The sequence below is a fragment of the Syngnathoides biaculeatus genome, chromosome 23 (genome assembly GCF_019802595.1).
Source record: "Syngnathoides biaculeatus isolate LvHL_M chromosome 23, ASM1980259v1, whole genome shotgun sequence".
Taxonomy (NCBI): Eukaryota; Metazoa; Chordata; class Actinopteri; order Syngnathiformes; family Syngnathidae; genus Syngnathoides; species Syngnathoides biaculeatus.
The window spans coordinates 3,355,437-3,380,618 of NC_084662.1; the positions used below are offsets into that span (position 1 = coordinate 3,355,437).

General features: G+C 48.3%; 1 protein-coding gene across 4 annotated transcripts in view; it reads right to left on the reverse strand.

Moving 5' to 3' along the window:
• Positions 1-7,887, reverse strand: part of enah (ENAH actin regulator) — a 179,781-nt gene extending 171,894 nt beyond the window's left edge. The window contains exons 1-2 of one of the 4 annotated variants that reach the window (XM_061812328.1): positions 7,636-7,887; positions 7,423-7,526 (exon numbers count right to left, since the gene is read on the reverse strand). In XM_061812328.1, the coding sequence (XP_061668312.1) occupies positions 7,423-7,427 (5 nt within the window). In that variant the 5' untranslated portion in view covers positions 7,428-7,526; positions 7,636-7,887. Of the gene's footprint in view, positions 1-7,422 lie in introns of all 4 variants that reach the window. The other 3 variants (XM_061812327.1, XM_061812330.1, XM_061812331.1) reach the window with 3 other exon arrangements.
• Positions 7,888-25,182: the final 17,295 nt, after the last annotated feature.

Consider the following 25,182-nt stretch of genomic DNA (forward strand, 5'->3'; position numbering starts at 1 on the left):
ATCCTTCAGATTTTGGAGAAACGTTCTGTGAACTGACGGGTCAAAATTTTAAGTTTTTGGAAAGTGTATGGCACGTTACATCTGGGGTAAAAAGGCACAATAAGATGAAAAGCATATTATGCCAAGAGTGAAGGATGGTGGTGGTCTGGGGCTACTTTGCTGCTTTAGGACCAGGATAACTTTCTGTGAATGATGGAACCATGAATTCTGCTGTGTAACAGAAATTCCTGGAGGAGAACGTCCAGCCATCAGTTCCTGCCCTGAAACTCAAGTGCTCTTCGATCATGGATGAGGACAATGATCCGAAACACATTAACAAATCCACTTCTGAATGGTTCAAATCAATAATAATGTTTTAGAGTGGGCAAGTCAAAGTCTGGATTTCAATCCAATTGAGATGCTGTCGTGTGACCTTAAACAGGCAGTTCATGCTAGAAAACCCTCCAATTTTGCAGCGTTGAGATAATTCAGCAAAGAGTGGGACAAAGTTTTTCCAGAACGATGTGAAAAACTGATCACCAATCCTTGCAAATGCTTTGGTTTGGGGGTAGGGCTCAAAGCCAATTAGTTTTACACAGAAGGTCTGAAAGGTTTGGATTTTTTTACACCCTAATAAATTGAATTGTCATTTGAAAACTGCATTTTGTATTTCCTTTGGTTGTCTCAGAGTGACCCCACCTTGAGCAGTCACCTTATCGTGGTGGAGGGGTTTGTGTGTCTCGATGATCCTCGGAGCTACGTTGTCTGGGGCTTCGCGCCCCTGGTAGGGTCACCCATGGCAAAACGGTCCTAGGTGAGAGGTCAGACAAAGCACGGCTCTAAAACCCCTATGATGAGCAAAAATATTGGATCTTGGTTTCCCTTGCCCGGATGCGGGTCACCGGGAGAGGGTGTGGACTCTGTTCCACTCTGGAGTTGCCCACGGGGAGAGACACCGAACAGGTGTGGGTATGCTTATTGCCCCCCAGCTTGGGGCCTGTATGTTGGAGTTTACCCTGGTAGATGAGAGGGTAGCCTCCCTCCGCCTGCAGGTGGGGGGACGGGTCCTGACTGTTGTTTGTACTTATGGACCAACCAGCAGTTCAGAGTCTCTTTTTGGAGTCCTTAGAGGGAGCGCTGGAGAGCGGACCCCTTTATTTTGCTGTGGGACTTCAATCCGAACGTGGGCAATGACAGTGAGACCTGGAAGGGTGTGATTGGGAAGAACAGCCCCCTGATCAGAACCACAGTGGTTTTCTGTTACAGGACGTCTGTGCTTATCACGGATTGTCCATAACGAACACCATGTTCAGGCACAAGGGTGTCCACTTGTCCACCTGGCACAAGGACACCCCATGTCGCAGTTCACTGATCGACTTTCTGGTTGTTTCATTGGACTTACGACCGCATGACTTGGACACTCAGGTGAAGAGCGGGGCGGAGCTGTGAACTGATCACCACCTGGTGGTGAGTTGGCTCCGATGGTGGGGGAGGAAGATGCCAGTCCAAGGTGGCAGGCCCAAACGTATTGTGAGGGTCTGCTGGGAACGGGTAGCAGATTCCCCTGTCAGAAGGAATTTCAACTCCCACCTCCGAAAGAACTTTGCTCACGTCAATGTCAATGTCCCCCGCCTCTATTGCTGAGGCAGCCGACCGAGCTGTGGCTGTAAGGTGATCGGTGCCTGTTGTGGCGGCAATCTGCGAACACATTGTGAGGGATGCTGTCAAGTTGAAGAAGGAGTCCAATCAGGCATTTTTAGCCTGTGGGACTCCCAATGCAGCTGAGAGGTACCGGCTGGCCAAGCGGAATGCAGCTTCGGTGGTCACTGAGGCAAAAACCCGGGCGTGGGAGGAGTTTGGTGAGGCCATGGAGACCGACTTCAGGATGGCTTCGAGGTAATTCTGGTCCACCGTCCAGCGTCTCGGGCGGGGAAGCAGTGCACAGTCAACACTGTGTATAGTGGGCATGGGGAGCTGCTGACCTCACCTCGGGACGTTGTGAGTCGGTGGGGGGAATACTTTGAGGAACTCCTCAATTCCACCAACAGGCTTTCCCATGAGGAAGCTGAATCTGGGGACTCTGAGGCAGACTCTTCTATCTCTGGGGCTGAGGACACCGAGGTCTTTAAAAAGCTCGTTGGTGGCAGGCCCGCGGGGGTGGATGAGATACGCCCGGTGTTCCTAAAGGCGGTGGATGTTGTTGGGCTGTTCTGGTTGGCACGCCTCTGCAACATTGCGTGGACATCGGGGACAGTGCTTCTGCCTCTAGTTTTTTCACCACAAAACATGATTTTGATGTATACAGCTTTTTGTAACTCCTGCCATGAAAATCCTCTCGAGGGATTTGTTTTCGAGAAGAAGCAGGAAGTAACGTCAGGCTTTACAGACGGGGGCGGCTCTGAAAAACCCAGCCGAGAATGCCTCACTCAGCCGCGTGCGCGCAGTAAAGCGCCCCGGCTCGACTGTGTCGTTCATCGTGTACTTTGGCGTCTATGAACAACCCCCTAAAGCAGCACCGCTCAGCTCCGTCATAAGCCACATCGGCCGGCTGTGATGAGCCGCAATGGCTCATCTCCACCGCGGAAGTGGATCGGACGGTGATGCGGTTTGGCCGTGATCGCATATCATTTTAATATGGCTCGAAACAATAGTGTAAAATTGCCCTGAGGGCTCGAAACAATGGTGTAATATTGCCCCGGTAACTTCACTCTATTGTGTGGTGTTCTCCTTTTCGAAAAGAGCTTCCATGCCAGAAGGGGCACGTTTGTCTCCCATAGTTAGGGTGCACCGTGTGTTTTCATTGGCGAATGTCCGGGTGACGTCACGGACGGAAGATGCAGCCAATATGGCAACCACTTGGATATCGTAGAATGACACCTCTGCAACTTTGCGCATGGATGATGTGCTCTCCGTTCACATTAATTTTTTTGTATAGACATTGAAGTGAAGAATGTTATGTATTTTTCATTACAATATTTATTTTAGAATGTTTATAGGGATGACACTTGGGCTTTAAGGCCTCCTTGAGGTATGTTCACGTACTTATAGCTCACAAGCAGGCAACAGAAAGTTGTCTAGCCTAGCAAGCTAGTGCTTACAGTAAGTTAGAACCGAAGACCAAGAATATGTTCTGTTTGTTATTATGTCTTTCTGGCATAAATAGATGAACAAAGAAACAATTAATACTTACTCATACATTACTTCTTGTTAAGTATATTTTTGACCAACTAAGTATTTACAGTAAATGAACAGGTCATTGCTCCATTTTAGGATTGGATCGGTGATGAGTTATCATTTTTTTAAACTCGCTCATTGGCAATTATGTGTTTCTTTCGGCTTGTCCCTTTCGGGGTCGCCACAGCGTATCATCTCAGATGAATGCATATGTATGTTTGGCATAATTTTTACGCCGGATGCCCTTCCTGACGATCATCCCCAAAAATCCTGACCGTATAAAGCCTAATTGATAAGGAAAATAAACAGAGTTGGTGGAATCAAGGAGGCCATTTCCCCCCCACCCCGCCAAAAGAAAATGTTCCATCAGCCCCCTGGTAACAAAGAAGAGAGTGGCAGATCATTTGTCTTTATTCAGATTTTCCTTCGTCTCAGTGACTCACAGTCTAACCTTTCTCCACAGAGGCTAAAGAATAGTCTGTTCTGCCCTGCAAGATGTCCTGAGGTATTTTTCTGTTTTGCATATTTTATTATGGTTTTCACGTGTTAATTAGTTGCACTTACACAGCCTTGTTAATTTAATGCCTTGGTGTAATTTCGCATCTGACCTCTGGGTGGCAGCACTCATTTGTTCATGCTTTGTACAGTTACAGAGAAGATCGAACTTCCCTTGTGTAAACAATCAGCCACAGAACGCACTTCGTGTTGTCCATCATTTCGTGTATGCTAGCCTTCAGAAAGCAGTGGCTATAAGTTTGTTGTGATGCAGTAGCCCAATCTTTGATGTTTATGTTGGTGCATGTTGTATGGAAATGGAAATATGTTCACTTTGATTTCGTCCATATCCTAGATAATTAGCTATTCTTTGATCACTGTATGTCAGATGCCAGGCTGGCTGTTAAGCTATTAGTGTGGATTTTTATGCTAACCCACCTATTGTAATACCTGTTCATAAGTGGATAGGATTTTCAATTGGTTAACACGATTAGTTTAGGTTGCTATTTTCATACATTTTATTGATATACAGTACAGGCTTAATCGATAACTCACCAAGTGCTGTATATTTCTTCACTATTTACAGTTTCACTCTGCTTCAATTCTTCAATAAAGGAGCTACAGAACACTGATATCCTGGGTCTTGAACAGAGTTTGGCTGGCTGTTAATTCTGTGTTCTACACTGAGCATGTTAACACGTAGAACGAACAATACATGGGCTTCTAGGTATTGTGATTGTCTGTCTACATGTGTTACACTGCCATTTATTCAAATATCCACATAGGTACTATAATGCTAGTAGTTAGCTTATCAATGAAGTTTCCCCATTGTATTCCAAGATAATCTTAAATCTTATAATATTATCTAATAAGACTGTCCTTAGGTGGCAGCACAGTAAATGACTGGTTACCACATCAGTGTCACAGTTCTGAGGACACAAGTTTAAATCCAACCGCGTCTGTGAAATTTGGATGCTGTCCCCGTTCATGGGTGGGTTGTCTCCGGGTACTCAGTTTTCCTCCCGCATCCCAAAACATGCATTATAATAGGTTAATTAAACACTGTACATTGCCTGTAGGTATGAATGTGAGTGCGAACGGTGGTTCCCTTATACTCCTACACCTCGCTGGCAACCAATTCAGGGTGTACCCCGCCTCATACCTGTAAGTTGGCTGGGATAAGCTCTAGCATACCCGTGACACTAGTGAGAATAAGCAATGTAGAAAATGGATGATTTGTCCTTAGATCTGATTGGATTCATCCCAATTTTAGGGCAAACAGACTTAAATAATGTGTTCAATATTTAGAACCAAAACTCGTGTTTGGGGGAAAGCCAACTTCTCCCGAGTCATGACCCTGAGAATGGTGACATGAAACTGAACGTAACCGATCAAAGAAGCCCTCAAGATCGATGAGTACAGAAACGACCATAAATGGAAAAAAAAGATGTCTTACCTGATGTCATTTGATGTACAAAAGAGGGTTCTCAGACAGGAAGACTTATTTTCCAAAGGAAGAGAGAATTTTTTGAGAATGTCGCCACTTTACAAGGCAAAAATGTGATGTGTATCAGGCCTCAGCCAATTGTTTGTCTGTCAGAGAATTTCGTTTGACCCAAGTTTTTATGAAAAGCTCCAGATAATTTGGTAGTGCTACTGATGGTGCCAAGGTGAGAAAAAAATGACAACCATTCCCGCAAACTTGAACATATTGATATGGGAAAGTGAAATCCATCAGCCCGGACCACATCGATAATTAAAACTGAATATCAAACAATGGAAATTCTTAAAATGGACACATCGATGACAAATTACAAGCAGAGATTTTATCCAAATGTTAAGTGGGGCTGTGTTGCCCATCTGCTGCTTAGTGTCCTGCATGAGTAAACTGTGAGCAGCTGGGACTGCCATTCATACAGACACGTTACACACCAGACACAGACACACAAAAATACCACCCTTCTGGAGACAGATCTGCCCTTTCAAAAAAGCAAGGAGAGAAACATGTTAACAAGTCAATTTTCTTCTGCTTGTCATCAGTTTTTCATTGTTGTCACCAGATCCACTTCTAAAACATACATTTTCAAATCTTATGATCCATCAGAAATCATAATACTGTACTGATATGAAGAGGATGGGAACAACCAGAACAATAAAAGAAAGTTGTCATGCTGGAGGTGGAACGGCGGAGTGTCTGGTTTGGGTGTTGGTCTCACAGTTCTGAGGACCAGGGTTCAAACCCCAACCCTGCCCGTGTGAAGTTTGCATGTTATCCCCGTGGCTGTGTGGGTTTTCTCTGGGCACTCCGGTTTCCTCCCACATCCCCAAAACATGCAGTAATTGGTGACTCTAAATTGTCGTTAGGTGTGTTTTGAGTGTATATGGTTGTTTGTCTCTGTGTGCCCTGCGATTGGCTGGCAAACAGGGTGTACCCCGCCTCCTTCCCAATGATAGCTGGGATAGGCTCCAGCACTCCCACAACCCTTGTGAGGATAAGCGACTTGGAAAATTAATGAAGGAATGAATGAATGTCATGCTGGAACATGCACAGCATGCTGCTCTTTGGCAACAACTAAAGCTTTTGTTCACATCAGTTTGGCGTACAACTGGATTCAATTAAGGCTTTTCATAAAAGAAAAAAAGAAAGTCTTATCCACTTTTTATGTCTCATATTTAACACAAATTCACGATACTTTTCATCCCAGATAAAACTAAATCAAAACCACACACTCGCACTGAGGTTGTTAGGGAATGAAATTAAATGGAGCAGATGCATTCCTGCACCTTGGGATCATTGTTGCCATTTTAAAAGACAGCAAGCATCGTGTACTTAGTCCTCTCAGAGAAACAACACATCACACAACACACGTTACAAAACAGCAAGTTGCCTCAAAATGAACGCCTAATGTCACGTTTAAGGGAGAATCACACTTGTAGTTCGGTGTCAGACGTTAGGTTATGAAGGTGAACACTGCATATTGAGCAATAAACTGTCATCTGGATCATCAGCATATTTCTTTCACTTCCCAAAGTCAGTCATTAAGTGGGCATTTCCCTTTAAAAGTCACGTTTCAAACCGATGGCCAAATTCGGCCTGCCACATAATTTCACGTGGACCTAGACCAAAGTAAACCATGTTTCAACTTATTGGTTTTTGCTAAAATGTCTTCACTTTCAATAACAATGAGGTATTACATGCTTTTTTTCTTTTTTTTTTTTCTCCCAAGGTCCATATTAAAGTAAATTAAATATCGGTCGAACATTTATTCCCTGTTTTTTCATTTAAAAAATAATTATGCAAGAATTTGTTATGTATATGAGCCGATCTTATATTGTGATGAACCCATATGGGTTCACAGTCGAAACATGTGGACATTGTGGACATGCTGGCTGAGACAATAAAAATGCGGGGATGAACTCCTTTCACCCCGTGTACGTGTATTAATGTTGCATCAAATACACAGAACCCCATCATAATCCCTCCTGTGTTGTGTGGGAGTAGCGGCAGAAAACAGCACACGCCATTCCAAACCCCGCTCGTTCAAAATGCTGCACAAGCAAGTTGCCGTCCTTCACAAAGCTGACACTATTTTCATAACGTCATCTTGAAAACAAGCCCACCAGGCATGGCACTATGTGGACACTCCGTTACCCCAATCACATTTGGAGCATTAGTGCCTACATCGACACGTTTTGCTAGTATGCGCTGTTCCCAACTTCCATCATGTCTCATTGATCTTTTTGTGACATTGAACGCAAACTGGGTCTTCTTACCTCATGGTGAAAAGTGTTGTCACGTCGAATATATCACGGACAGGCTGCTATATCGACCACGTGTGACTTGCTGGGTAGTTTTCACCAAAGTTCACGCTTCGAGACTACAAGGCGAAGACGTGAATGAGACAAGCGGCGTGTCAGTTTTGTAGACCAGCCGATAAAAGTACCAAAAGAAATAAATTAATGCAACCCACAGCAGTAAAATCCTACATGGTCTAGTGTAATGCTGCTCCACGTCTGGTGACGGCTCACTAAAAGTAAAGTGAGGAGGGGGGTAAAAATGGCAGCAGTTTTGTGGGTTTGGTCGCGCACTTGAAGAGATGGATTGCGGCGCCGAGCCGCTCCGATGCCAAGCGGCTGCAGCTGAGTCTTCCCTGGAACCACTGCTGCATTCATAGACACGCCGGAAACTTTGCTTTCCTTTCTAAACCCCTTCACTTCCATTCAAATGCATATTGCTAATCAACACTCAAGAGTAATTTTGGATCAAAATCCCTCACTGGGTAATGTATTTTTTTTTCAATTTACACCAATCCCTCCGACTGTCAAACAAACTAGTCGAATCCGCACATTCTGGGAAAAAAACGGTGGCTATATATTTTATGTTTTACGTTTAACAACATCAAAACAACATTTACTATTCATTCATGTTAAATAAAGTAGGCCGATTAGGGAATTTATCTGTGAATAGGCCGTTCATATTTGGACTTTGTGAGAGAGAGTCGTCTGTTTCACGCGCTACATGTATTGGATTTTCCATAGCACGTAAAGGCAGCTTGTGACGCATTGGTCAGACGTAGCACGTCCAGGTTGCCACTGGCAACCAAACTGAGGCAAACCCGCTGTTTTGTATTAACGAGACCAGAAGCTTGAACATATTAAAAAAGTACTTTTTGAAATAACGGGCCTTGAATATAAAATATCATGCTCACATTATATTGTGATTTTATTGCTTCATTTTGACAAACTTTCTTTCGACTTGTTCGACAAAAATACAGAATTCATCCATCTATCAATTTACCATATCACTTATCCTCACTAAGGTCATGGGCGTGCTGGAGCCTGTCCCAGCTTCCATCGGGCGAGATGTGGCCTACACCCTGAACTGGTCACCAGCCAATCCCAGGACACAAAGAAACAGAAAAACATTTGCACTCATATTAAAACCTTTTGGAAATTTTGAGTCTTCAATTAATCTGCCATGAATGTTTTGGGGTTGTGAAATGGAGTAAATAAAAATCAGAAACCCAAACAAACCTATGGCAGGAAATATTCGATACAAATTCGAAAAATACTAATTCACCAGCTCCTGGGTGTTGGGCAACGCATTTTCATAAACATTGTCTGGGATGTCCCCTCTGCAGATGCTCCTTGGAAATAATTGTATTGCATGTCTTATCCATCCCTCACAGGCGTCCGCATCTATTGCCAGACAACCTCCATCTATCCATTCATCTTCTACCACTTTTCCGGGTCAGGTCAAGTCAGGGCAGTAGCTTTAGCAGGAATGCTGAGACTTCCCTTTCCCCAGCTACTTCATCCAGCTCTTCTGGGAGGATCCCAAGGCGTTTCCAGACAGGCCAAGAGATGTAGTGTCTCCAGTGTATCCTGGCTCATGCCCAGGGTCTCTTTGCAGTGGGACGTGCCCAGAACACCCAAATCAGATGCCCCAGCCACCTCATCTGGCTCCTCTCAATGCCTAGGAGCAGCTGCTCAACACTAAGCCCCTCCCGGACACCCTGCGAAGGAAACTCATTTCGGCCGCTTGTATCCGGGATCATATTCTTAGAGTCATGACCCGCAGCTCGTGACCATAGGTGAGGGTAGGAACGTAGATCAACTGGTAAATTGAGAGCTTTGCCTTTCGACTTAGCTACCTCTTTATCACAATGGACTGATACAAAATCCAGATCACTGTAGCCGTGGACCGATCTGTCTGTCAATGTCCCGCTTCTGTCACGATGCGGGGCTCAAGGGTGGACCCAAATGCACGACTCCAGAGACAGCAGACAGTACAGAGGAAACCTTTATTCGGTCCGAGGTCTGAGATCAAGTAGACAGTCCAAACAATCCGAAGTACCAGTACGAATGGGCTTACGAGGGTGGTCAGTGGACAGGCGTGGGTCGGTGCACGGAGATCAGAAGTCAGGAAAGCAGGGGTGCGGGAACGAGGCATGAAGAGCAACGATCTAGCGGAGTATTTGTCGTCCCCTGGGTCCTATATGTACTGGGTCTACTCAGTGTTCATGAGGCGCAGGTGTGCACCTTCTGATTAGCTGGCCACGCCCAGCCCTGGCTGGAATCCAGGAGCATGACAGTACCCCACCCCCTCAACGGCCGGCTCTGGACGGCCCAGGAGCATCAGGGTGAGCCGCGTGAAAGTCCCTGATGAGGGAGCGGTCCACGACGAAGCAGGAGGGGATCCAAGAGCGCTCCTCCGGGCCATATCCCTCCCAGTCCACCAGATACTGGACCCCCCTTCCTCTGCGGCGGGAAGACAGCAACCGGCGCACAGTATACACCAACCCACCGTCGACCATGCGGGGGGGCGGGGGGGACTTGAGCAGAGGAGCCAGCGACGACGTGCGATTCGGGCGAAGTCTGCTGACGTGGAACGTAGGGTGCACCCTCATCGACCTGGGCAGTTTCAGCGAGACGGCGACCGGGTTAATAACCTTGGAAATCGGGAACGGGCCAACGAACCTGGGAGCAAGTTTGCGGGATTCCGTCCACAGCGGGAGAGCTTTGGTGGAGAGCCACACTCGCTGTCCCACTCTGAGCTCTGGTGCGGCCCTTCTCCTGCGGTCCGCTGCGGCCTTGTAGGCGCTGCTCATGCGCAGCAGTGTCCTCCGAGCTGCTTCCCAGGTCCGTTTGCAGCGTCGCAGCACGGCCAGGGCTGACGGGACCGCGGAGTCTGTGACCAGTGGAGGAAACAGGGACGGAGGGTAGCCATGCACGACATGAAGTGGAGCCATACCTGTTGAGGCGGAGGGTAGAGAATTGTGTGCATACTCCACCCACTTGATGTGCTGGCTCCACGTGCTCTCGTCCCTGGATGCCAGACATCGAAGACCGGTCTCTAATTCCTGGTTAATCCTCTCAGTCTGGCCATTAGACTCTGGGTGATGACCCGATGTCCGACTAGCCGAAGCGCCGATGAGGTTGCAGAACTCCTTCTAGAAACGGGCGCTGAATTGCGGATCCCTGTCCGAAACGATGTCCTGGGGTAGGCCGTGGTAACGGACGACCTCGTCTAATACCAACTGGGCTGTCTGCTTGGCCGACGGGATCTTCGGAAGCGGCACAAAGTGGACCATCTTGGAGAAATGGTCCACTACGGACAGCACCACTGTGTTCCCTTGTGAAGGCGGCAGGCCGGTGACGAAGTCCAGCGCGATGTGTGACCACGGACGAAAGGGGATGGACAGGGGTCGCAACTCACCAACAGGCCGTAGGTGGGAAGTCTTATTGGCAGCACACACCGGGCAGGCGTTGACGAACTCCCTTACGTCCCTGCTGAGGTTAGGCCACCAGAACCTTTGTTCGACCACTGAACGCGTCTTCGCCATACCCGGGTGGCAGACCGTCTTGTTGGTATGGGCCCAGTTGATGACGTCTCCCTGCAGAGATGGGATGACGAAAAGGCGGCCCGACGGACAATCCGCGTGTGGTGGCGTCTCTCCCAGGGCCTCCTTCACCCGCGACTCGATCGCCCAGGTGAAACCGGACACGAAGCACCCCGCTGGCAGGATAGTAGCGGCGTCTGAATCCGTGCGCCCTCCCTCGTGGATCCGCGAGAGTGCCGTTTTTGGAGCCTGGGCGGAAGGACACCTTAAAGCGGAAGCGGGTGAAAAATAGGGCCCACCTGGCCTGACGGGCGTTCAACCTCTTCGCAGACTTCAGGTATTCAAGGTTCTTATGGTCCGTGAAGACAAGAACGGTACTTGCGAGCCCTCCAGCCAGTGCTGCCACTCCTCCAACGCGCTCTTGACCGCCAGCAGTTCCCGATCTCCCACGTCGTAGTTCCTCTCTGCCGGGGTCAACTTCCTAGACAGGAAGGCGCACGGGTGGATCCTTCCATCCCTGGGACTCCTCTGCGACAAGACTGCTCCGATTCCTGAATTCGATGCATCCACCTCCACCACAAACTGGTTATCTGGGTCCGGAACAATGAGAACGGGCGCAGTAGTGAAACTTGCCTTGAGCCTGCTGAAGGCCTCCTGGCAGGTCCCGGACCAGTGGAAGGTGGTATGTGGCGAGGTGAGCGAATGCAGAGGAGCGGCCACGGAACTGAAGTTCCTTATGAATTTCCTATAGAAATTGGCAAATCCCAAAAACCTCTGCACGTCCCTCCCGTTGGTGGGGGTAGGCCACCGCAGCACCGCGTCGACCTTCCCGGGGTCCATCCGTATCTCTCCCTCAGCCAGGACGAAGCCCAGGAAGGACACGGATGCCCGATGGAACTCACACTTATCCATATTCACGTACAATTGGTGCTGCAGCAGACGCCGGAGAACCTCTCTGACTTGTTGAATGTGAGAGGTTCGGTCTGCTGAAAAGATGAGAATGTCATACAGGTCTACAAAGACAGATCTGTTCAGGAACTCCCGAAGCACGTCGTTAATGAAGTTTTGAAAGACGGCCGGGGCGTTTGTCAGTCCAAAAGGCATCACAAGATACTCATAGTGCCCTGTGGGGGTGTTGAACGCCGTCTTCCACTCATCCCCTTCCCGAATCCGCACCAGATGGTAAGCGCTGCGCAAGTCGAGCTTGGTGAAGATCCGGGCTCCCTGGAGGAGTTCGAATGCTGTAGCGATCAGCGGCAAAGGGTACCTGTTCTTGACTGTGATGTCGTTCAGTCCTCGGTAGTCGACGCAGGGTCACAGCGTGGAGTCCTTCTTCTTGACAAAAAAAAACCCCGCACCGGCTGGTGAGGATGAGGGGCGAATGAGTCCGGCTGCCAGCGAGTCCTCAATGTAGTCCCTCATGGCTTGATGCTCTGGTCCTGTTAACGAGAACAGTTTCCCTCTGGGAGGAGAGGTGCCTGGCAGGAGTTCAATCGCGCAGTCGTATGACCGATGTGGCGGCAGAGACTTTGCCTTAGATTCAGAGAAGACCTCCCATAGGTCATGGTTGCAGGAGGGCACCGCGGTCAGGTCCGGGGCGGTACTAGGTTCTGTTAGCCAAACCGGCGCGACTTGAATACCCCTGTCTTCCCGGACAGCGAAACAGTGACTGAGACAGTCCTCTCCCCAAGTCTTGATCTGACCCGTGGTCCAATCTATGTGTGGATTATGTTCTTTGAGCCACGGGCTGCCCAAGATGATGTCGCTACTACGTGCGTTGAAGACATGGAAGCTAATACGCTCCGAGTGAGCGTCCGGAAAGCTCATACGTAGCGTCTGAGTGCGATGTGTAACCCGACAAAGGAACTTGCCGTTGGCGGAATAGGCGTGACGAAACCGTTGCGTGGGGAAGGTTGCTGCCCCAAGCTCTTCGACCACGCGGGGATTTATCAGGTTTGCTTCTGACCCAGAATCTATGAAAACCGTCACAGTGCATGAACGGGAGTTCGTTCCCAAGGTGAGGTGAAGAAGGGACCTCCCTGACCCCGCCGCGGTGTACCGCACACTCACCGGAGTAGAGATCCTGATGTCAGAGTGCTCTGGTTGGGTCGGGCAGCGGGCGATCAAGTGTCCCAAACGCCTGCAGTAAAAACAGCGTCCCTCTCGTCGCCGACGTAAACGCTCCTCCGCTGAGCCGCCAAGCCCCTCCACTTGCATGGATTCCGATGAAGCCGACAACACGGGTGGCCGGGAAGCGGAAGCAACCGGACTGAGACTCTCCCTCTCCTCCTCCCTCAGGCCCTCCATCTGCCTCTGCACGGTGAGGCGCTGGTCCACCTTGAGGGCCAATGCGATGAGGGAGTTAAGCGAAGGCGGAAGATCCATGGCAACGAGGTGGCCACGGATCTTTGGGGACAGTCCCTCGTAAAATGCGTCATGGAGGGCTTCCTCATTCTAACGGCTCTCGGCAGCCCGAATCCGGAACTCAATGGCGTAGTCGGACACGCGGCGACGTCCCTGGCGAATTGTCATGAGCGAGGACGCCGCCTGACGTTCCGGAGCCGCGTACTGGAACACCTGGGTGAGCGCGCAGACGAAGCTCGCCCATGAGCGGCAGGTCTCCGAGTTACGGCTCCACTCGGCGGTGGCCCATGCCTCCGCCCTCCCTGTCATGTGGGAAATGACGAAGGCGATCCGGGAGCGGTCCGTTGGAAAAGCAGACGCTTGCAGCTCAAAGTGGAGATCGCACTGCGCCAGGAAGGGCTTGACGTTACCGGAGTCACCTGAGAACCGCTCCCGCTTCGCACTCTGCTGTGAACTGCTCCAGTGAACGTTGGAGATTGCGGCATTGATGACGCAAACAGAACCACGTAATTTACAAAAAGCTGAGATACAATGCTGAAGCCACTGAACCGCACCTCCTCTACACCTCGCCGAGGCTGAGATTCTGTCCATAAAAATTATGAACAAAATCAGTGACAAAGGGCAGCCTTGGCGGAGTCCAACTCTCACTGGAAATGAGCCCAACTCACTGCTGGGTATGTGGGACCAAACACCCAGTATCAGGTGCTTCAGTCCTGCATGTGTGTGATTACTTTCTATGCAAACTTGAGTGTTTGAAAAAGTTTTAGTGTTTTGCATTATGAACTTCTTTTCCTTTTGGGCTTGTCCCGTTCGGGGTTGCCACAGCATGTTATCATTTTCAATAAAAGCATATCCCCTGCATCATCCTCTCTAACATCAACAGCCCTCATGTCTTTCCGTCACGACATCCATCAACCTTCTCATTGGTCTTCCTCTCGCTCTTTTGTCTGGCAACTCCCTCCTCATCACCCTTCTACCAATATACTCCTTATCTCTCCTCTGGACGTGTCCGAACCATCGAAGTCTGCTTTCTCTAACATTGTCTCTAAAACATCTAACCTTGGCCGTCCCTCTGCTGAGCTCATTTCAAATTGTATCCAACCTGGGCACTTCTAGAGGGAATTTCAACATCTTAATTCCCGCAACCACCAGCCCTGCTTCCTGTTGTCTCTTCACTTCCACTGTACAATAATAATCTGTACATTATGTCTGGCCTCACTACTGTTTTATAAACTTTGCCCTTCATCCGAGCAGAGACTCTTCTGTCACATAACACACCAGACACTTTCCGTCTGCTGTTCCAACTTGCTTGGAGCCATTTCTTCACTTCCTTATCACACCATTTCTCTGGACTGTTGACCCCAAGTATTTAAAGTCCTCCACCCTTGCTATCTCTTCTCCCTATAAGCACACTCCCCCCTCACCAGTCATCCACCATGCCGCCATCTAAGGACACACTCATCCCTCCACCTCCACCTCTCTCAATCATGCTCATAGTTTTACTTCATCTAATCTTCATTACTCTCTGTTCCAGTACAAGTTTTTGTTACTGTTCCTCCACTTGTTCCTTGCTTTAACAGCAGCTCACACTGTCACTTGCGACCATCATGGTCCACGGGGACTCGAGTGTACCTCATCTGTCAGCCTATCCCTCACCACTGCAAACAGGAAGGGCCTTCAGGCTTATCTCTGATACATTCCCACCTCCATCTTGAGTGCCCATCGAACGTCCTGCTTACTAATCATTGGTAATTTGTGGTCAACCCCACTTACCTCTTTCAATCTACATTCTCTCTCATTTTTCTCATTCATCAACTCCTCAAACTATTCTTTCTATCACTCCAACACACTATTGGCACCAGTCAACAAATTTCCATCTCTTGCCTTACTCACAATAACCTGCTGCACATCATTCCTTTTTCTATCCCTCTGTCTGGCCAACCTGTATTGATCTTTTAATCATGAAAGAATTTCACAACTGTTATTTCAGTTCACTCTAGAGTGGGCCCATGCAGACACTTTGAAAGCAATTGAGTTGAATTGCTGCTGGGCTGCTAATCATTTCTTGACATTTCAGGAGAGGGGGAAGATAACATTGTCCCAAGTGATGCCATAAGAAGTCAAGCTAAGCCTTTACAGCTCCCTTTTTCAAGTGGAATAAGCCTGTGCCACAGTCAATCGTTGAAGGTAATGAGGTGCTCTGTGTTGTAGAGACCAATAGTAGGGATGTAGCAGAGGACCCTATAGTTGGAGATGGTAGCACTCATGGTGATATTGGCAGCCTCCCTCAATATCAGCCCAGGGTTGATGACATTTAATCAATCCAACCCTCACTAAGGTGCTTTGACCAATCATCGTTATGCAAAGTCAGTCCAAATACTTTTTTGTTTTATTTTTGTCTGGTACGGAGTAGCAACTGTTTAGAGCAGCGGTGTCAAACTCAAATTCATAGTGGGCCAACATTTTAAATTGAACAAAGCCGCGGGCCAAGGTTGAACAAATTAACCTTATAATATGGAACCAAACAAGTGTGTAATATTTGTAATACTGGCGTGCCAGCTCTAATATTAATTTGAAATCGCCTCGCGGGCCAAATATAGTTACACCGCAGGCCAAATTTGGCCCCTGGGTCAGAGTTTTACACCCGTGGTGTAGAGCGTTAGCCTCAAAGTTCTGAGGACCAGAGTTCAAATCCCGGGCCCGCCTGTGTAGAGTTTGGATGTTCTCCCCATGCCTGTGTTTTCTCCAGGTACTCCAGTTTCCTTTCACATCCCAAAAACATGCATTAATTGGAGACTCTATGTTGCCTCTTGTTGTGATCGTGAATGCGACTGTTGCCTGTCTCTATGTCCCATCCGACTATTTGGCAATCAGTCCAGGGTGTACCCCGCCTCCTGCCCGATGATAGCTGGGATAGGCTCCAGCTCAGAAAATAGGTGGATGAATAATTACTTAAACACTACATCCCATTCTGTCAACCAAATCCTCAATTACCTAAACTAATTTTTCAAATCAAAAACTCTTTTGGCTAAACATTGTTCAGGAACTTGGACTATTGTCGTAAAACCTATCAGTTTTTTATTTTTTGCCAATTCTTAAACACATTTCATTCACTTAACATATTTAACACTGACACTTTTATGGGTGGCACGGTGGATCAGCTGGTAAAGCGTTGGCCTCACAGTTCTGAGGTTCCTGGTTCAATTCCAGACCCACCTGTGTGGAGTTTGCATGTTCTCCCCGTGCCTGTGTGGGTTTTCTCCGGGCACTCCGGTTTCCTCCCACATCCCAAAAACATGCAACATTAATTAGGCAATCTAAATTGCTCCTAGGTGTGATTGTGAGTGCAGCTGTTTGTCTCAATTTGCCCTGCGATTGGCTGGTGACCAGTTCAGGGTGTACCCTGCCTCCTGTCTGTTGACAGCTGGGATAGGCTCCGGCAACCCTTGTGAGGATAAGCGGCAAATAAAATGGATGGATGAATGAATGGATTGATACTTTTATGTTGCAAAGCTGTAAACATTGGCAGCAACCTGTGAGAACAACTTCAACACAGCGGTTATCTTTTACACACGCCTCAAATGAACACACAAATACCATTTTCCAAGGCGGTTATTCTCACAAGAGTCACAGGAGTGCCGTAGCCTATCCCAGCTATCATTGGGCAAAAGACAGACTGCAATCTGGACTGGTCACCTCTCAGTCACAGGGCACATATTGATACTGATATTGATCATTGAACAGCAGTGATGGGAATAACGGCGTTTAAATAAACGTTGCTACTAACGCCGTTACTTTTTTCAGTAACGGTTATCTGACTGTCAATATACCGCCGTTACCAAAATCAACACCCGTTACTGCACGTTACTGAAGCCGCCCAATAAACAACATAAAAACGGTCATCCGACTTCGCGCACACAGACGCAGGACTCAAGCGCAAGTGTGTGTCTTGTAGTGTCGTGTGCATGTGACTGTTGCAGAGTGACAAGGGAGGGAAGGGTGAGATATTCGCCAAAGCAATGATGATTGGCTGACGTATAGAAAGATTATGTCTTCACCCAATCAGAGAAATTGCATGGGCGGGTGTTTACAGCGCATAGAGAGAGATGGCGAGTGAGGAGCACTTGCCAAATGGAGATTCAGACACTTCTTTTACCTCGTTGAGGTGAAAAGTAAAATGTGCATGTCAAGTGTGGGGAAACTGGTCTTCACACAAAAGTGGAATAGACTCTGTGACGTCAAGTTTGAGAAGCTGCTTCCCCTTCCGATACAACCACTGGTTTCAAGGCTAAAATGTTGAGATGGATGGGTTGGGCGGATGGATGTTTGGAGAAAGGAATCCATGTATGTTAAGAGTTGGATTTAACAAATCCATTCACATTTTGACTTCAATGTTAACATGAGTTGCAATAAATTCAAACCTCTTTGTAGGTACCTGTTTTTTGCAGTCCTGGTCTATGCATCTGGCTTGTGTGTGTGTGTGTGCGCGCGCGTGTCTGTGTGTGTGCGCGCGTGTCTGTGTGTGTGTGTGTGTGTGTGTGCGCGTGTAACGCGCTAGGTACTTTTGCTCGTAACTAGTTGCTTTTACAGTGGAGTAGCTCAGTTACTTTTCAGAAGCAGTAACTAGTAACGATAACTAATTACTTTTTCAAGTAACGTGCCCAACTGCTTGGCAGTCACAACCTGCTCTTTTAAAGGAGATAGGTAGATCAATATTATCAATATAAAATGCAGCCCTATGGGGGCACAAACCAGTGCAATCTGCAGGACGGTCCTAAGCCCGGATAAATGCAGAGGGTTGCGTCAGGAAGGGCATCCGGCGTAAAAACTGTGCCAAACAAATATGAGCGTTCATCTAAAGAATCCCATACCGGATCGGTTGTGGCCTGGGTTAATAACGCCCGCCCCCGGCACTGGTAACCTGCAGGGCGTCGGAGGAAATTCAGGTACTGTGGGTCGAAGACAAAGAAGAGGAGGAAACCGGATCCATCGTCAGAAGAAAAAGAGGAATGCACAGAGCCTACAACTGAGTGTAGGGGCTTTGAATGTTGGGCCTATGACAGGAAAAGCTCAGGAGTTGGTTGACATGATGATTAGGAGAAAGGTTGATATTCTGTGCATCCAAGAGAGCAGGTGGAAAGGTAGTAAGGCTAGAAGTTTAGGAGCAGGGTTTAAATTATTCTACCACAGAGTAGATGGGAAGAGAAATGGAATAGGGGTTATTTTAAAGGAAGAGCTGGCTAAGAATGTCTTGGAGGTGAAAAGAGTATGAGATTGAGTGATGAGACTAAAATTTGAAATTGAGGGTGTTATGTATAAGGTGGTTAGCGGCTATGCCCCACAGGTAGGATGTGACCTAGAGTTGAAAGAGAAATTCTGGAAGGAACTTGATGAAGTAGTTCTGAGCATCCCAGACAGCGAGAGAGCTGTGATTGGTGCAGATTGTAATGGACATATTGGTAAAGGAAACAGGGGCGATGAAGAAGTGATGGGTAAGTACGGCATCCAGGAAAGGAACTTTGAGGGACAGATGGTGGTGGACTTTGCAAAAAGGATGGAGATGGCTGTAGTGAACACTTATTTCTAGAAGAGGGAGGAACATATAGTGACCTACAAGAGCGGAGGTAGAAGCACGCAGGTGGATTATATTTTGTGCAGACGATGTAATCTGAAGGAGGTTACTGACTGTAAAGTAGTGGTAGGGGAGAGTGTAGCTCGACAGCATAGGATGGTAGTGTGTAGGATGACTCTGGTGGTGGGTAGGAAGATTAAGAAGACAAAGGTAGAGCAGAGAACCATGTGGTGAAAGCTGAGAAAGGAAGAATGTTGTGCGGCCTTTCGGAAAGAGGTAAGACAGGCTCTCGATGGACAGCAGAAGCTCCCGGAAGACTGGACAACGACAGCCAAGGTAATCAGAGAGACAGGCAGGAGAGTACTTGGTGTGTCTTTTGGTAGGAAAGGGGAGAAGGAGACTTGGTGGTGGAACCCCAAAATACAAGGAGTCGTACAAGGAAAGAGATTAGCGAAGAAGAAGTGGAATACTGAGAGGACTGAGGAGAGGCGAAAGGAGTACATCGAGATGCGACGTAGAGCAAAGGTAGAGGTGGCAAAGGCTAAACAAAAGGCATATGAAGACATGTACACCAGGTTGGACACGAAATAAGGAGAAAAGGATCTCTACAGGTTGGCTAGACAGAGGGATAGAGATGGGAAGGATGTGCAGCACGTAAGGGTGATTAAGGATAGAGATGGAAATGTGTTGACTGGTGCCAGTAGTGTGCTAAATAGATGGAAAGAAAACTTTGAGAAGTTGATGAATGAAGAAAATGAGAGAGAAGGAAGAGTTGAAGAGGCAAGTGTGAAGGACCAGGAAGTGGCAATGATTACTAAGGGGGAAGTCAGAAAGGCACTACAAAGGATGAAAAACGGAAAGGCAGTTGGTCCTGATGACATACCGGTAGAGGTATGGAAGCAATTTGGAGAGATGGCTGTAGAGTTTTTGACCAACTTATTCAACAGAATACTTGTAAAATATGCCTGAAGAATGGAGGACAAGTGTTCTAGTTCCCATTTTTAAGAACAAACGGGATGTTCTGAGCTGTGGGAACTATAAAGTTGATGAGCCACACAATGAAGTTATGGGAAAGAGTACTGGAGGCTAGACTCAGGACAGAAGTAAGTATCTGCGAGCAACAGTATGGTTTCATGCCTAGAAAGAGTACCACAGATGCATTATTTGCCTTGAGGATGCTAGTGGAAAAGTACAGAGAAGGTCAGAAGGAGCTACATTGTGTCTTTGTGGATCTAGAGAAAGCCCATGACAGAGTACCAAGAGAGGAACTGTGGTACTGCATGCGTAAGTCTGGTGTGGCAGAGAAGAATGTTAAAATAGTACAGGACATGTATGATGGCAGCAGAACAATGGTGAGATGTGCCTTAGGTGTGACAGAGGAATTTAAGGTCGAGGTGGGACTGCATCAGGGATCAGCTCTGAGCCCCTTCCTGTTTGCGGTGTTTATGGATAGGCTGACAGATGAGGTTAGAGTGGAATCCCCTTGGACCATGATGTTCGCAGATGATATTGTGATATGCAGTGAAAGCAGGGAGCATGCAGAGGAACAATTAGAAAGATGGAGATATGCACTGGAAAGGAGAGGAATGAAGATTAACCGAAGTAAAACAGAATATATGTGCGTGAATGAGAAAAGTGGAGGGGGAAGAGTGAGGCTACAGGGAGAAGAGATAGCGAGGGTGGAGGACTTCAAATATTTAGGGTCACCAATCCAGAGCAATGGTAAGTGTGGTAAGGAATTGAAGAAACGGGTCCAAGTGGGGTGGAAGAGTTCGCGGAAGGTGTCTGGTGTTCTATGCGACAGAAGAGTCTCCGCTCGGATGAAGGGAAAAGTTTGTAAAACAGTGGTGAGGCCGGCCATGATGTACGGATTAGAGACGGTGGCACTGAAGAATTAACAGGAAGCAGAACTGGAGGTGGCAGAAATGAAGATGTTGAGGTTCTCGCTCGGAGTGAGCAAGTTGGATAGGATTAGAAATGAGCTCATTAGAGGGACAGCCAAAGTTTGATGTTTTGCTGACAAGGTTCGGGAGAGCAGACTTCGATGGTTTGGACATGTTCAGAGGTGAGAGAGTGAGTATATTGGTGGGAGGGTGCTGAGGATGGAGCTGCCAGGCAAAAGGGCGAGAGGAAGACCAAAGAGAAGGTTTATGGATGTGGTGAGGGAAGACATGAGGGCAGTTGGGGTTAGAGAGGAAGATGCAGGAGATAGGCTAAGATGGCAAAAGATGACACACTGTGGCGACCCCTAACGGGACAAGCCGAAAGGAAAAAAAGAAGAGGTAGATCAATATTGCCGCTAGATGGCGCCCTTGTAATATTTATTTCCTTCATGACCTTTCGGTAAAAAGAGAGGTCAGAGTACTGTCATTGGGACTTAATATTTATCAATAAATTAACATTGTAGACATCAACAATATCTTTCTGACTACTCGTAATTACATTTTGAAGAGCTGAGTTTGGTAATTGAAAATATAATGCATGTATGATACTTGTAAATATTTTTAGTATACAGTATCATGAAATGTCTGTGATATGTTCAATGAAGAGGACATATTTGTGAGCAATAAATCAATAAGTCAAGCCTTATATGGTACCATTATTTCCATCTGGAAGTCACTTGAACGATAATAAGAATGCAATAATAATCATAGTTTTTTGTAGGCTATCTGAATGTACCGTACACATATTTAAATTGACCTGGATAAGATGTGCAAAGTGTAAATCCTTGTCTGTACTTTATTATGTACTGTGGTGCATTCTGGCGATATCTGTAAAGTACAAAATTCAGACAAAAATTGAAAGTAAAATTGTTAAGTCCTGACCAAAAATTAAATTGGGCAGAAGTTCCCCAAGGGCCAAGCCCAGATTTTTTTACCCCCATCCCCCTATCACTGGATAGCACAAAATCACATTTGTCATTAAAATATGCTTAAAATATGCCAAGTTATCTCAAGACAAATGAATTAAGTGAACCATTCAGTAAAAAGACATCTAAAATTGTCCTTTTCCCCACATTATACATATTATAGTATAGATATAGAATATACATGAAGATATATCCTAGAATTTCTACACCACACAGCAAAATATGTTAAATAAGTTGATCTGTAGTAATTACTATTATATATATATATAGATATATATATCAATATATATATCTATATATATATATATAGATATATATATGTCATGCTCCTGGATTCCAGCCAGGGCTGGGCATGGCCAGCTAATCTGAAGGTGCACACCTGCGCCTCATGACCTTTGATTAAGACCCAGTACATATAGGACCCGGGGGACGACTATTACTCTGCTAGATCGTTGCCTCTCATGCATCGTTCCCGCACTACCGTACTCCTGACGTCTACCTCCCGTGTACCGACCAACGCCTGTCTCCCGACCTACCCCGTAAGCCTGCCGTTACTGATCTTGCTGCTTGTTTGGACTGACTCCCTGGTAACCGACATTGGAACGAATAAAGGCTTACTCCGCACTGCTTACCTCTCACCTGAGTCGTGCATTTGGGTCCACCCCCGAGTCTCGTCCGTGACAGAACGATCTAGCCAAGAACATGGACCCAGCCGACTCTGAAGCCATTCGCCGTACGCTGCAAGTGCGGGGCAAACGCCTGGGTGAGCAAGAGGCTGCTCTCCAGGGTATGACTCACCAGATCCAGGAGCTCTGCACCCAGCTGCAACCGTGGCTAGCCTCCCAAGCTAGCGCGGCCGCTCTTGTGCCTCCCCGTGCCACCATCACTCCGCTCTCTCGACCAGAGCGGTTCTCAGGCGACTCCGGTAACGTCAAGCCCTTCCTGGCGCAGTGCGATCTCCACTTTGAGCTGCAAGCTCCCGCTTTTCCCACGGACCACTCCCGGATCGCCTTCGTCATTTCCCACATGACAGGGAGGGCGGAGGCATGGGCCACCGCCGAGTGGAGCCGTAACTCGGAGACCTGCCGCTCATGGGCGAGCTTCGTCTGCGCGCTCACCCAGGTGTTCCAGTATGCGGCTCCGGAACGCCAGGCGGCGTCGTCACTCATGACAATTCGCCAGGGGCGTCGCCGCGTGTCCGACTACGCCATCGAGTTCCGGATTCGGGCTGCCGAGAGCCGCTGGAATGAGGAAGCCCTCCATGACACGTTTTACGAGGGACTGTCCCCACAGATCCGTGGTCACCTCGTGGCCATGGATCTTCCGCCTTCGCTTAACTCCCTCATCGCATTGGCCCTCAAGGTGGACCAGCGCCTCACCGTGCAGAGACAGATGGAGGGCCTGAGGGAGGAGGAGAGGGAGAGTCGCAGTCCGGTTGTTTCCGCTTCCCGGCCACCCGTGTTGTCAGCTTCACCGGAAGCCATGCAAGTGGAGGGGCTTGGCAGCTCAGCGGAGGAGCGCTTACGTCGGCGACGAGAGGGACGCTGTTTTTACTGCGGGCGTTTGGGACACTTGATCGCCCGTTGCCCGACTCGACCAGGGCATTCTGACATCAGGATCGCTACTCCGGTGAGTGTGCGGTACACCGCGACGGGGTCAGGGAGGTCCCTTCTTCACCTCACCTTGGGAACGGACTCCCGTTCATGCTCTGTGACGGCTTTCATTGATTCTGGGTTGGAAGCAAATCTGATAAATCCCCGCGTGGTCGAGGAGCTGGGGGCAGCAACCTTTCCCACGCAACGTTTTCGTCATCCCTATGCCGCCAACGGCAAGTTCCTTTGTCGGGTTACACATCGCACTCAGACGCTACGTATGAGCTTTCCGGACGCTCACTCGGAGCGTATTAGCTTTCTTGTCTTCGATGCACGTAGTAGCGACATCATCTTGGGCAGCCCGTGGCTCAAAGAACATAATCCGCACATAGATTGGGCCACGGGTCAGATCAAGACTTGGGGAGAGGACTGTCTCAGTCGCTGTCCGGAGAGACAGGGGTATTCAAGTTGCGCCGGTTCGGCTAACAGAACCTAGTACCGCCCTGGACCTGACCGCAGTGCCCTCCTGCTACCATGACCTACGGGAGGTCTTCTCTGAATCTAAAGCAAAGTCTCTGCCGCCACATCGGTCATACGACTGCGCGATTGAACTCCTGCCAGGCACCTCTCCTCCCAGAGGGAAACTGTTCTCTTTAACCGGACCAGAGCATCAAGCCATGAGGGACTACATCGAGGACTCGCTGGCAGCCGGACTCATTCGCCCCTCATCCTCACCAGCCGGTGCGGGGTTTTTTTTTTGTCAAGAAGAAGGACTCCACGCTGCGACCCTGCATCGACTACCGAGGACTGAACGACATCACAGTCAAGAACAGGTACCCTTTGCCGCTATCTCTACAGCATTCGAATTCCTCCAGGGAGCCCGGATCTTCACCAAGCTCGACTTGCGCAGCGCTTACCACCTGGTGCGGATTCGGGAAGGGGATGAGTGGAAGACGGCGTTCAACACCCCCACAGGGCACTATGAGTATCTGGTGATGCCCTTCGGACTGACTAACTCTCTGGCCGTCTTTCAGAACTTCATTAACGACGTGCTCCGGGAGTTCCTGAAGAGCTCTGTCTTTGTTTACCTGGATGACATTCTCATCTTTTCAGCAGACCTAGCCTCTCACATTCAACAAGTCCAAGAGGTGCTCCAGCGTCTGCAGCAGCACCAATTATACGTGAATATGGATAAGTGTGAGTTCCCTCAGGCATCCGTGTCCATCCTGGGCTTCGTCCTGGCTGAGGGAGAGATACGGATGGATCCCGGGAAGGTCAACGCGGTGCTGCGGTGGCCTACCCCCACCAACAGGAGGGACGTGCAGAGGTTCTTGGGATTTGCCAATTTCTATAGGAAATTCATAAGGAACTTCAGTTCCGTGGCCGCTCCTCTGCATTCGCTCACCTCGCCACATACCCTCTTCGACTGGTCCGGGACCTGCCAGGAGGCCTTCAGCAGGCTCAAGGCAAGTTTCACTACTGCGCCCGTTCTCATTATTCCGGACCCAGATAACCAGTTTGTGGTGGAGGTGGATGCATCGAATTCAGGAATCGGAGCAGTCTTGTCGCAGAGGAGTCCCAGGGATGGAAGGATCCACCCGTGCGCGTTCCTGTCTAGAAAGTTGACCCCGGCAGAGAGGAACTACGACGTGGGAGATAGGGAACTGCTGGCGGTCAAGAGCGCGTTGGAGGAGTGGCGGCACTGGCTGGAGGGCTCGCAAGTACCGTTCGTTGTCTTCACGGACCATAAGAACCTTGAATACCTGAAGTCGGCAAAGAGGTTGAACGCCCGTC